A 14428-nucleotide genomic window follows, 5' to 3' on the forward strand; every position below is an offset into this window, starting at 1 on the left:
CTCATCACTGTCTCAGCTTGAACCAGCCTCTTTTTAACGCGTCCCTGGCCGATGTCAACCCAAATGCTCAAAGTTCACTTTCACAGAATCACAAAAGAGTTTTAGCACAGGTGACCATTTGACCCATAATGTCTGTGCCAGTTCTTCAAATTCAAATCATTAGCCATTGCTAATTTACTGCTTTTCCCCCCCAAACTCTGCAGGTAATTTTTATCCAAATGATCATCCAATACTCTGGAATGCCTTAATTGAATCTGCTTCCATCACACTACCAGGAACAAGTGTATTCCATACCCTAACTATTCACTGTGTGAAAGAGATTTTCTTGTATCACATTTGCTCCTTCTGTAAAATTCTCGAAACCTTTGACCTCTGATCCTTAATTCTTTTACAAGTGGGATTAGTTCCTCTCTAAGTTCTATCAAGCCTGTTTATGACTTTAAAGACCTACATCAACTCTTCTCTAAGACTTCTTTCCTTGAAGATGAACTGTGTTAACTTCTTCAATCTAGCTTCATAACTGAAAATTCCCATTCTTGGAGCCATTCTTGTAAATTGCTTCTGGACTCTCTTCAATGAATTAATATCCTTCCTATAATGTGGCATCAATTACTGTATACAACAATCCAACTGAGGTCTAACAAGCGTTTTATATGCAACATAAACTCCTTGCTCTTGTACTGTATGCCCCTATTAATACAACTAAGGATTGCTTTATTAATTACTCTTAACCTATCGTGCCACCTTCAGCAATCTGTGTACACATAAACACAGAGCCCTCTGCTTTAGAGTTGAATTCCCTATTTTGTACTGTCTTTCAATGTTCTTCCTATCAAAATCTATCACCTCACACTTCTCTGCATTGAAACCCATCTGCTACTCATCTGCCTACACCTGTATGTGTCCTTTTGAACTTCTAAACTGATCTCTTCAGATTACAATTCTTACAAGTTTCATCATCACTAATCTACATTCACCAACACTTCACTGCTCACCTCTGTTCCATCGGAATTCAGTGCCAGCTGAAATTCTCTCAGGTGCTTTTATCATTCCTCCACTCATCTACAGTACATCAATATATTCCATATTGGCTTTCCACCTCTGCAGAAACTCTACCACACCCAAAAGCTTTCTGTCTGTATCACCATCAGATTAGTCATTTGTAACTACTCCTGGCCATTTAATCACTCAAATTTTAAAAAAGTCTTGCTTGTGTTTAAATCCTTCCCTGTCCTTTACAGGTCACCGCCCCTGCAAACCTCCCTGACACACCTATATGTTTTAAACACAACATCCTTCACATTTAAATCATAATTTGCATTTTGCATGTCAAGGGGAAGACGTGGTTTTAATTTGTGGAGTTATTTCAAGCTAGGTGCAGAAGATTCAGGTTTGTTTTGTTTACATCCATTTAATGAAGTTATAAATCCTTGACTTGTTCAGTATTGACATCAGCAGCAAATAATAACAACTGCCTCTCCTCTTTTGAGATCAGCTGCCCAGATCCCACTTCTCTGGAACTCTTTTCCTTGCTTTAAGGTGCTTCTTCAATCCTACACCATCATTCAAACTTTTCAGTTGCCTAATATGTATTGGCATAATATTAAAATGGAAGTGGATTAAGAACTAGTAAATGGAACTACAGTCTTTACCTAAGGTGTGGAAAATGACCTGCTCTAATATTGAAATATCAATGATTCCAAGAATGACCAAAACTAAATTAGTGTGCAACACTAAAAGAGTCCAGGCAGAGTAGGAAGGACTATAAACAGTCTTTCCTCATTCAGTTTTAGGCTCTGACATTCTATTATAAAACAGCCGTACCTCCTCAGCAGCAAAGTGGAACCGAATTCTCGATGGTAGAACACTTCCATATTCCCACCTCAATGATCGAATTCGCAATAGACGGTCATATCTGTGGAGAAGACGACAAGTTGCGTTTTAGCTGAATCCTTTATGGTCCAGTTTCTCCTCCTTTTTAAACGTTTGTTACATCTTGTAGGTGGTACCTACATCACTGCCTGAAATTTTACAGTGGTAAACATGATGCTCATCAATTGGGCTGCTTAGTCCTGGAGGGCTGTCAAATTTCGTGAGTTTTGCTGGAACTGCACTTATTCAATCAAGTTAGGAATATTTCAAGTAAAAACTGAAATGCTAGAAACACTCAGCAGGTCAGGAAGCATCTGTAGAGAGAAACAAATGGTATCTGACTTTTTGAATATTTATAAGATTTTGTTTTATTTATGAATTCCTGTATCCACAGTAATTTGTTTCTCCACTTGAATATTTTATCTCTTTCCTGACTTGCGTAACTTGGAGCTGATGAATAGACTGGAGTCTAGTGCCAGTTACTCACTAAAATTCTTAGCCTATGATTTGCTCATGGTGTTAATATTTACGTGGCTGGTCCAGTTAATGGTAACCCCCTTAATACTGCTGGTGGGGTTTTCATCAATGGAAATGGTTAGACTCTCTTTTGTGATACAAGTGTTGCCTTACCTAGTCTCAGTCCAAGCCTGAATGTTGTCATAACCTCATTGCTTTCATTTCTGTTCTTCAGAAGACACCTATTCACAATGGCTTTCCATAGACCTTAGCCCTCCCAATCTTGCTTATTTTAAAAAAAAACTGCAGTACCTTTGTCAATCTATTTAACTCTGGATCCCAAAGTTGTCCTTCCCTGACAACAGCCATGGCAATCAGGAGATCAATCCCTTCATAGTCCTTTTCAGAGAACCACTGTTAAAAAGCACCTCAATAAGGGTCTTAAAAGTCTGGTCTACTCCTTATCTTTATAGCCTGATCCAGTTTTACAATTCTGCATTCCTCCAATATTGGCCTCTGGTGTATCCTCCAAGTCCTTTGTCTCACCTTTGTTGATCTGCCCTAGCCAAAATTCTAGAATTCCTTCCCCAAGTCCTTACATCCTTTTCTTTGGCCACTGTGAAATCATGAAACAATCTATCTTCATATAGCAATACTAGATCACATGCAGAGGACAGCAATTTAAGATATTTGAGAAAAGATACAACAGTGACATGACTATTTTGCTGTGTTTGTGTTTTAGACACAGCAAGTGATTAGGATATGGAATGCACAGAGAATGGTGTAGGCAGACCAAATTAAGGCTTTCAAAACACAATTGGATAATCACCAGAAGAGAAAAAAACAAATGCGTACAGGAAAAGGTAGGAATGTGAGATTACTTGAGTTGCAGAGTGCCAGCAGCAACTGAGAGCAGAATGGCCCCCTTCTGTGCTGTAACCCTTCTACAACTTGTGATGGTGTGCATGGACTCTAGTATCTTATCCTAATATCAATGTTCCAGGTTCATGTTAGATAGAATTGTATCTTAGCAAATGCCACTTTCTAAAAAGATTTCAAAATAATCTGTTAAAGGATGGTCCCTCAGTCATTGGTCATATCCAAAAAGCTCCTAAAATCAAACTAACCGTCACTAACTAACCAAACAGCAGCTGGAATAAATTTAATATGTATAGATGTCAATCATTAATTGCATGTTAGCAGCAGAAAGTTAAGGTGCTTTTACAACTTGAAATAATGCGTAAAATTGCGCCAAGACGATTTACTTTTGATTATATTGCATTGCAGAACTGAAGAATAGAAAGGCAATCTAATGTAAAGATTAAGCTCAGAACCACAAGATCCCATAATAAATAATATGACATACAAATATGCTAAAATACAGCGTTTATTCCTCAGCAAACAGCAGTGGCGAAACTTGATTGTTGGGATTAAGTCTGTCCTGCCATCAGATTTAGCCTCATTCCTACAAAGGAAACAGAACACAATGTACAGACTTGTTTTGATTACTATCTTCACTTGCACACAATCTAACATTTTGTCTATGAAACAGGTACATTATTCCAGAACGTAGTGAAAAGCTAGCTTCAAAGGCAGGTATCAAATATAATAAAAATACATAGCACAGAACTCAGATCTGTGAGCAATTTCAGTCAAAGTGGGAAAGTGATCTGGTGTCAAATTGCCACTGCTAAATTAGTCAAAGCAAATCTGCAGTCTTTCCTAATTATATTGTAGACATTATCTCCATCCATGCGCCTCTGCTGTAAACCACTGAAAATACTACCATGAGCACTGGGACCATTTTCTGTTATCTCAGCTTGGAGGCCCACATGATTTTGAGGAAAAATGTATATATAATGTTCGGTCATGGTCCCTTAAAGAGGTAAATTCCTTCAAGAGGTAATTTCTGGTAAAGGAATTTGTTTCCAGCAACTGATCATGTGACCAAGTTGCCTGGGAGATAGATTCAACAATAAAATAATTACAGGAAATAGAGGGTGGACTGTGGTGTGGTTTTAATCACATTGGGAATTTTAGTTTATAATGTAGAACATGTTGAATGCAGGGAATGCCTCTTTCAAGCAGGGTTCAGTTGAAATTGTATGTTTCAGCATAAATTGTTTAGAAATCTTGAAAACTGAATGAGTCTGAAACCAAGAGGAATTGAACTTTTGTGATAGCTAAACTGGGGTGCAAGAGCCAATTTTAGAGCCAAGGCTCCACAGAAAAAACGTAATAACCAGGAGGGTTTCACCTCCAGGTGGCTACACTCAAGGTACCAGTAATGCCCATGGTGAACAGTAAGTTAGGAGATAGTCCAGGAAATCTCATCCCTTGTATGAATCCTTAAAACAGCATTCAGACCATGTGGTTAATCTCCCAATTTCTTATAAGTATCTGATTGAAGGTTTGGGCGGTGTAAGTCAAACCGCTATATCAAGATCATCTGTAATTCTGCTCACTCTACTTTTAGTATCTTTAACCTAACAACCTAATTAAGACAGGGTTATTGGTTCGAGAGTTAACAAATATCTCATTCTCAGATTCTTTTTTTTGGAGTATAAGTTTTACCTTATACTTAAAAAAATGAATTCCAAACTAAGTGAAAAGTACACCTGGCTTATGCAGCTGGCAAACAAACATGAAACAAGAGTTGACAAATGTGGTGCTGGAAAAACACAGCAGGCCAGGCAGCATCCGAGGAGCAGGAGAATAGACATTTCGGGCATAAGCCCTTCTTCAGGAATGAGGCTGGTGTGCCAAGCGGGCGGAGATAAAAGGTAGGGGTGAGGGGCGCTGGGAATACGATTAGTGGAAGGTGGTGAGGGTGAGGGTGATAGGCCAGAGAGGGGGTGGGGACGGAGAGGTCGGGAAGAAGATTGCAGGTCAAGAGGGCGGTGCTGAATTAGAGGGTTGGGACTGAGATAAGGTGGGAGGACGGGAAATGAGGAAGCTGGAGAAATCTACATTCATCCCGTGTGGTTGGAGGGTTCCTCGGCAGAAGATGAGGCGCTCTTCCTCCAGGCGTCGTGTGGCCAGGGTCTGGCGATGGAGGTGGCCAGGGACCTGCATGTCCTGGTTTTGATTACTATCCTTGTTTGCAGAGAATTTAACATTTTGTCAATTAAACAGGTACATTATTCCAGAACATAGTGAAAAGCTAGCTTCAAAGGCAGGTATCAAATATAATAAAAAGACGCAGCACAGAACAATTACAAGTCAAACAATGATCTTTAGGAGAAAGTGAGGACTGCGGATGCTGGAGATCAGAGCTTAAAAACGTGTTGTTGGAAAAGCGCAGCAGGTCAGGCAGCAAAGGAACAGGAGAATCGACGTTTCAGGCATAAGCCCTTCTTCAGGAATGAGGAAGATGTGCCAAGCAGGCTAAAGATAAAAGGTAGGGAGGAGGTACTTGGGGGAGGGGCGTTGGGACTACGATAGGTGGAAGGAGGTTAAGGTGAGGGGGTGGGGGTGGAGAGGTCGGGAAGATGATTGCAGGTCAAGGAGGCGGTGCTGAGTCTAAGGGTTGGGACTGAGAAAAGGTGGAGGGAGAGGAAATGAGAAAGCTGGAGAAATCTGCATTCATCCCTTGTGGTTGGAAGGCTTCTAGGCGGAAGATGAGGCGCTGTTCCTCCAGGAGCCGTGTTGCCATGGTCTGGCGATGGAGGAGGCCAAAGATCTGCATGTCCTTGGTGGAGTGGGAGGGGGAGTTAAAGTGTTCAACTACAGGGCGGTTGGGTTGGTTGGTGCGGGTGTCCCCAGAGACGTTCCGCAAGTTCTTTGCTTGTTTAAAGAATTGTTAAACAATGATCTTTGCTTGTTTAAGGAGGTCATTGTGGGAAGTATGGAAAACTAAACATTGGATTACCTTCCAGGTAGAGATGAGCTGTCTCAATAAGAAGTTGAATTGTTCCTATGGTTTCCAAGAACAAAAGGGAACGGGACATCCCAAGAATGTCACATTGCTATTGGGATAAATCAAGGGGAGGTTTTTTTTGTTTTTCGATTTTATCTGTGCGATTTATTACAAAAAGCAGGCAGTTAAAATCTGAGTCTGGGGCAGGCGCTGGAGACCAGAAGCAGGAAGGCGGTCAGGAACCAGTTTTTTTTTCCCCGACTTGAAGTTACTGCAAGCTTTTTATTAACCAGCACCTATAGGAACAGGAGTGTGCTGGCTGATCGAATATTCCGGAAAATCAAGAGATACACATAATCGCAGTAAACCCTAACCAAGCAAATATCAATATCCCTCAAAATTCTATGTAAAAACATCAACACATCTCCTAAAATCAATGTCAAACACACAGTGAGTAACAGAATCTTAATGAAGGGGGTTTACACATTACTGTTACACTTTATTTACAGCATAAATACTCAGACACTGTGGTATTTGAGGTATAAGATTTTAGCCAGTTTATCAAATGTGCAGGTTGATAAAGGCACCTTTTAAAACGAAGTTTGCTTCAGTCAGCAAAAGTGCAGTGATGCTCATGCTTGAGCAAGGGAGTCCCTAGTCATGAGGTGGTGAAAAGGAGAGTGAAATCGGTCATCCTTATATGTACTGGTATACACCTGTATATGCAATCTCTGAACTAATAATAATGTGGTTGACTCTTAAGTGTTCGTTGAAATGGCTTTGCATGCTTTCAAGGACAATTAGGAATGGGGACCAAATACTGGTATTTCCAGTGAAACCTACAGTTCATGAAAGAAAAGTTGGAAGATTCAAGTGGAAATAGAAGGATTTCAAGAAATAATTCAGAGACTGACAAGAACATGGATGATAATTAAAGTGAATTTTGAAGATTTGTGGTATAACTTATTTTGCTCCCACCTGAATTGAATGAATCTGCACGATCCTGGAAAGGATACGGTAATTCTTGAAAGGCAATTCAAGTAGAATGAGGAGTGCTCTATTGAGTTTTCAAGTGTAAAGTACAAGTGTTTGCAATTATGTTCGATTAAAAGTACTTGCCTTAACTCTTGTACAACACAAATCTTTTTTTAAAAAAAAAGATGAAATCTTGTAGTGTAATTTTTTTCAGTTATTAACTCAGGGTTCAAATTAAATTATTGGCCTCGACAAAGATCATAACAGTATGATTCAGTAATGCATTTCAAGAGCTCAAGGGTCCTTGCCAAATTAAAACACTGCTTGATTTATAAGCCTTTCACCACAGGCATAATTATTCTAGCAATGTCCCCTCAGTGACAGCAGTAGCTCAAGGTCGGAGTGAAATACATACTTGTCTATCTCAGCACAATCCTTGGCTATAGTCAAACGTGTGGTGATTAACAATGCCACTTACTATAGTGACTGTGCTATAGTGTCAACCAATATGGAGTAAGGCTCCTCACCACCTCCCTTTCAAAAGTGGAAGTACATGTTGACTGGATTGTGCACAGCATTTGTACTGGACATTACGACCAGTGGAATTAATTTCAAAACACAATGAGGTTCAATTTAAACTTTAAGTAAATAGCAGACAAAAATTCTGTCAAACTAAATTAAGATGCTATTAAGCAAGGGTCATTGACACTAGCTGAACAATTCAAATTCTGTATTTATTTCAGTGGTAGTTTGAAGGGGACAGGGTCCAGGATTTGTACTGATGTATTGGGGATCAAAACTTGCAACCTCATTAGGTTTCTTTTTGACAAAAACTGGAGTTTCAAAAAAAAAGTTCCCAGAACAATGATCACTCACTGTCCCCTTTAAAGTGAGAAAGCAATTATTGCATAACTAACACTTTTGTTTGTCTACATACTTATACAAGATTCAGAAATTAACATTCTTAAAATATGAATATTATTTTTCATAGTATCCAATGTTTGCACTGATGAATCCATATGAAGTTCTATTAAGCTATCAATTACATAAACACCAAAATACTAAATGGATCCTTCTCTGCATCAATGAATCTTAATTGTCTGCTGTTCAATTAATGAATTTCTAAGGATAAAACCAAGACTTTGAAGGGATTTATAGATTTAAACAGTTCATACTGATTGTCAGTGTTGGAAAATTTGCTTGGAAAAAGAGAAAAAGTAAAGCATGATTGCGAAGCATTATTCAATACTTAGTTTAACAACTTGCATAGTTGATGGAGTTTTCAGACACTGAAAAAATTAATAACCCCCTTATGAGATTTGCTCATTACTGTTCTATTTCCAAATAACAACCAGAATTGGGGAGTGGCAAAAAGAGCCTCTTTTATCCAGAAATCACAGCCCAAGTTTGAAGAGGCAATAGAATCCCAAAATACAGTCCTTACAAGAGCCTCTTCATACAGTTTTACATATATTAAAATGCCATTACTATGGTGTAACTTTTTTAAAATCTCTAGACCACAAAGGTTTGAAGGGCATCTGTCCTGGGAGACAGGAGATGGTTAAAACATGTGCTAAGTGCTGGGTGCTACTTCTGATGGAACATCTGTCTGGTCTGCTTGCATAATTAGGTGTTAGTCCTTTTGTCTTTTAAGTTAATAAATATTAATAAAAATGCTAGGCCTAGATGCTCTAAGTAAGTTAAAAATTGTACCTATACTTAATGAATAAAGGATATTAAACTGATTATTGCAGCTGGGTTGTGATATTGTAATAATATTGTAATAATATTTATTATTTGCTGGTATGAGTTTCATTCATTCATCCAATTTCATGGAAGCACTGTTTTGACAGCTTCTTAAAGGGATAAGGGCCCGGTTAAAAGGTATTTAACTGGTACTTAATATATTTAGGTCCAGGAGATGGTTGGGGAGGCCTGGTTAATATTATAATGTTTCGTGGACACTTGATGGGGATAGTATTGTTCTGTATGCTACACTTGTTCAGAGGTAAACACTGCTTGCAATAAGGGCTGATAAGGTTGAAAATGCAGTAAATAGGTTTGAAAGGGTTGTTTTGAAAAATCTGGATACTACAGAACTGCAGTTTTAGGAACGAATGAAAGAAACCAGGTTATAGTAAACATTGGGTTAGTAAAGGGTAATGAATGAATGAATGGGAACCTGGTATTAATGAATATAGCGCATTGGTGAGTGAGTTAATAAAGATTGCCTATAACACGATATCTCATAACACAATATCTCAGTTCCTTGCAAAGAAAGTTCTGGTCTTGGTTTACATTTTGTCAATTTGGAGATTGCTTTTACCACATGACATTCTTCAATTGAGTAGCATTAATGAAACCACAGGTAACTTGCAATTTGCAAACCTTCCTGAGATAGATTTCTAGAAAGACACAAGTTCTAGTCTGTTAGGGGCTGGAAGTGGCTGTTGAATGGTTTTTAAAAATAGTTGTTCTATAATTTTCATGCATTATCCTTGGTGCTACACTTGAAAAGTTAGTCGACTCTCCACCAGGCAAATCAGTATATGAAGAGTTATAAAAAATGCTTACACATCAGTTTGGTTCTGTTCATACAAAGCTTTCATCTCTTCAAGAACTTGTCTGATACCATCCTCCTGCAAGAAATAGATTCCATTCTGATAAATTTGAGATTCTACAGTGGATTTCACATATTTTAATCAGATGCAGCATAACTTCAGCACATGAGGCAGAGTGAATTTTCTCAACAGGCCACTTGGTTGAAATGGTCTCAACCAGTGTTTCTTCTTTACCTTCCCTACATAACCTAATAGAAGAGTTATTACTCTATTCCTCCCTCCCTCATTTACCCATCTACCTTGCACCTAAGTATACATACAAGGAAATTCTTAGAGCTGGAAGTTAACTCTCATTTTTTGGATGACTAGAGACACAACCACTAGCCCAAGTGTTATATTGTTTACTAATATTCGCCCTTTACCCTTCAAATATTTTCAGTGCTAGATCACATTTTTACACTATTAAGTCAGTTTATTATTTTACTTTAACAGAGAACTTATTTTACACACAACCCCAACAAGCAAATATATGCAACTCAAGCAAGGTATAGAACAGGCTGCTGGTTCACTACCTCAAAAGGTTCATTCTACCCTTACTATTGACAAAGCTGAGTTCTATAAGATCATAAAATTGGAACAGTCAACGTATTTATTATGAAGTACAATAGTTTTCTTATTATGACTTCTTTAAACAATGAATCCTTATTGGGATGGAGCACTACAAGCACTAGATATCTGCTTATGAATTACTATTTGACAAGGCTTTACAAACACATTCACAAGCAAGCCCAATCCTGTTTATATTCTAAAGGCAGTGAAGGGCCAAAGGGCCTGAACCGTGCTGTAATGTTATATAACCTGCATTGACTTACGTGAAGAACATCCTCAGTTCAACCGTATATACTTTTAACCAGTTGGAAATTGTATTCCTGCCCTATTGTTGCAATTAAATTGAAAATACTTTTGAGTTTACCTGGCCATTCTATTTATTATCTTGCTAATCAATCTCCAGTGGCAGTGCACACCTGAAGACCAAAACTTAAGACAATTTGGGAAGATGAAAGATAGATTGGTTGCACTAAAACGTTTACAGGGTCCTCTGCAGGGAAATTGAAGTGTTAGGAGATTCAAATCTAAATGCTAGTGTGTTTGGAATGACATATGCCAAAAACTGATTAAGAAAGCAATTCACGATCACATACTCAATTAGGAATGGGTAATAAATGCTGGTCTAGCTAGTGTTACGAGACGGGGTAAACACCCCTGTTTAATGTAACACAGAAAAGATTTATCCCGTGCAGTAATCGGTGAAAGTTTGAGGGGCCAAGAACTATTTAAAGTAAAAATTAACAACTTTACTTCTTAAAGTACAACAGAATAATTAACAACTATTTACAACCTATCTTTTACTTTCCCCTCTACAATACTAGTCTGATAAAACCTCCTGATTAAGAATTACAAAAACAAAAAACTTCTTATCTCAAAACCAGGCAGCTTTCATTCTTCTATGTATTTCGGTCGTCTTTTCTTCTTCTTGGAGATCCTGCTTTACAGGTTACTGATCGATAAAGATACCTTTCAAGAGAGCTATTTTTCAGGCAATCTTTTTACAGGCAGATGGCTTGGCTTCCCGGCCTGATACCCCCAAAGCACTGGATTGTGTAATTGGCTTTTAATATTGTCAATATACTAAATTCAAACTGGACTGGGGTTTGGTATTTTTCGGGGTTTAATTTAAACTGATTGGTCGAATTCAAATCTGTTTTGTCATTTCCAGGCAACCAGCTAATCAAGTTGTTCGACCAAATGTTACATTTTTTTTTAAGAACACTAGGTTCTGTCAGGTAGTTTTGCTAGCTTTTAACCCTCTTAAAGATACAGTACACCCACATCTTCATAACACCTCCCCCTTAAGAAACAATGAAACATCATAATGAAAAGGTGGCTTCATTTTTTCCCTCCTTTTTAAACACATAACACTAAACTTCTTCCTATATACCTATGTGCGCGAAAAATACCACTAAATAAATACAAATCTCATCTAAACTCAGTTAAATCCGCGATAATGTATCTGCGATTACATTCTTATGACCTGCAACATGTATGATCTGTAAATTCAATGTCTGTAACATAAGACTCCAATGAAATAGCCTCCTATTCTTGTCTTTAAAGCATTCTAGAATGTAAGCGGATTGTGATCTGTATACACAACAGTCTTTGACATATTGTTGTTAGGCCAGTATCAAATTCAATAGTTCCTTTTCGATTGTGGAGTATTTCATCTGATGGATTTTGATTGTCTTTGAAAAGTAACCAACTGGCAGTTCAATCCCAGCCTCATCTTCTTGTAGGAGTACAGCTCCAACTCCTATATCACTAGCATCGATGGTGACTTTAAAAGGTTTTGAAAAGTTAGGTGTAGCTAAAACTGGTTTGGTGATTAATATGGCTTTCAAATGGACGAATGCCTCCTGGCATTGTTCTGTCCACCAAAATTTTGTGTTCTTCTTCAGCAAATCAGTTAATGGTGCCACTATGCTGCTGAAGTTTGGAACAAACTTCCAATAGAATCCACTGAGTCCTAAGAATCGAAGCACCTCTTTCTTTGAGGTTGGTTGTGGAAATTCCTCAATGGCCTTCGTCTTTGCATCCTGCAGGGTCAATCTTCCATGACCGCATCACCTCTACTTTTGCGAATTCTGTTTTATTTAAGTTTATCACCAGTTTTGCTTCTCGTAGTCGTTCAAAAAGCTCTGCCAACTGTACCATGTGATCTTTCAAGGACTTATTAAAGATCACTACATCGTCCAAATAGACTGCACAGTTTGTTAACCCAGCCACAACTCTGTTCATGAGTCTTTGGAATGTGGCGGGTGCATTCTTCATTCGAAAGGACATCAATTTAAACTGATATAGCCCATTTGGGGTTACAAACGCAGAAATTTCTTTCGCTGTCTCTGATAAAGGTGTTTGCCAGTAACCACACATTAAGTCAAACTTGGTGATGTAACTGGCTTGTCCAACTTTCTCGATACAGCCTTCAATCTAGGAACTGGATAGGAGTCCGATTTTGTAACAGCATTGACTTTCCGATAATCCACGCAGAATCGTTGAGTCCCATCCAGTTTGGGAACTGAGACGATTGTTGAACTCTACTCACTTTGGTTTGGTTCAATGATGTTCTCGTCGGGCATGGCCTCTAACCCCATCTGGGACCATCTGGCTCTGAAAGGATTAAGCCGATAGGGGTGTTGTCTTATCGGAGTGGTATTCCCTATGTCTACTTCATGTACAATAGCATTAGTCCTCCCCATCTGATTCTTACATATGTCCTTATGCTACAGTAACAAATTTTTCAACTTCGTTCTATGCTCCTGAGACAGATAACTTACTAACCTATCCCCTCCTCAAGATAATCTATTTTGTGGCACATCAAAATCCACATCATCTGGATTTGATTCCTCACTCTGTGGGGCAATAACTAACACCTGTTCTCCAGTTCTTTCTTTCTAGTAGAATACAGTTTCAACATGCTCACATGGCATACTTGATAGCTTCCCCCCCCCCCCCCACCCCACCATTTGGCATCTTCATTAAATAGTTCACCTGACAACTTTTTCTCAATTTGAAAGAGACTATTAAACCTGGCTTTGAAGGGATCTCCTTTCACTGGTAACAGTACTAACATGTCATCCCCTTGGGGAAACATCTGAATCTCAGAGCTTTTATCTGCCACATGCTTCATTCTACACTGCGCCCTCTTTAGGTGCTGTAGCTAACTGACCTACTCTATTTAATCTCTCCTTTACCTCCGGTACATAATCTAAGTGTGAGATCTGACTTTGGTTCTGCCAATTTTTCTTCAATTAATTTCAAAGGGCCTCTCACTTCATGACTGAATATTAACTCAGAGTAAATTGAATAGATTCGTTTGGGGCATCTCTAATGGCAAACAGTACGAATGGGATATCTTTATCCCAATCATTCAGGAGTCCTGACAGTATGCTCTCAACATAGTCTTCGAGGTCTGATGCCACCTTGCTAAAGTTCCCTGGTATTCAAGGTGATATGCACTTGATTTAAAGTGCTGTATACCTAAGCTATTCATAACCCCCTTAAACAGCCAGCAGTAAAATTTGACCCTTGGTCTGACTGAATATCTCAGGTTAGCCCATACCGTGTGAAGAAAATTACCAACTCCTCTACCACCGTTTTTGCGTTGATACTCTAATGGAATTGCCTCCAGAAATCTGGTAGAGACATCCATTGTGATTAACAAGTACCGGTTCTCACTTTCAGTTCTTGGGAGGGGACCAACACAATCAATTATAACCCACGTGAAAGGCTCTTCAAATGTGGGAATTGGCAACAAAGATGCTGGTTTTATTACTGTCTGTGACTTACCTACCATTTGGCACGTATGACATGCATGGCAAAGGTTAACCACATCCTTGTGCACTTCCAACCAACCGAAATATTTTTCTACTTTAGCCGGAGTCTTTTGTACTCCTAGGTGACCTCCGACAGGTACCCGTAACACCACCTGTCAAATATGCTACCTGCAACACAATCTGGTTTACTTTGGCACATTTCTCCTCTACACTAACTTGCTGTGGTCTCCATCTCCATCTTCAGATTTTATCTTTAAGATAATAACCCTCCGGAATATTCTCTGGCTCCTTTTCAGAATTCGCATCCTCAGATA

General features: G+C 38.8%; 1 protein-coding gene across 2 annotated transcripts in view; it reads right to left on the reverse strand.

The window, feature by feature from the left end:
- Positions 1-14428, reverse strand: part of gins1 (GINS complex subunit 1 (Psf1 homolog)) — a 45115-nt gene that overhangs the window by 9231 nt on the left and 21456 nt on the right. The window contains exons 2-4 of one of the 2 annotated variants that reach the window (XM_072581300.1): positions 9737-9801; positions 3695-3793; positions 1825-1915 (exon numbers count right to left, since the gene is read on the reverse strand). In XM_072581300.1, the coding sequence (XP_072437401.1) occupies positions 1825-1915; positions 3695-3793; positions 9737-9801 (255 nt within the window). The remainder of the gene's footprint in view (positions 1-1824; positions 1916-3694; positions 3794-9736; positions 9802-14428) is intronic. The other variant, XM_072581301.1, reaches the window with a different exon arrangement.

Source organism: Chiloscyllium punctatum, chromosome 11, assembly GCF_047496795.1.
Source record: "Chiloscyllium punctatum isolate Juve2018m chromosome 11, sChiPun1.3, whole genome shotgun sequence".
In the NCBI taxonomy this organism is placed as follows: Eukaryota; Metazoa; Chordata; class Chondrichthyes; order Orectolobiformes; family Hemiscylliidae; genus Chiloscyllium; species Chiloscyllium punctatum.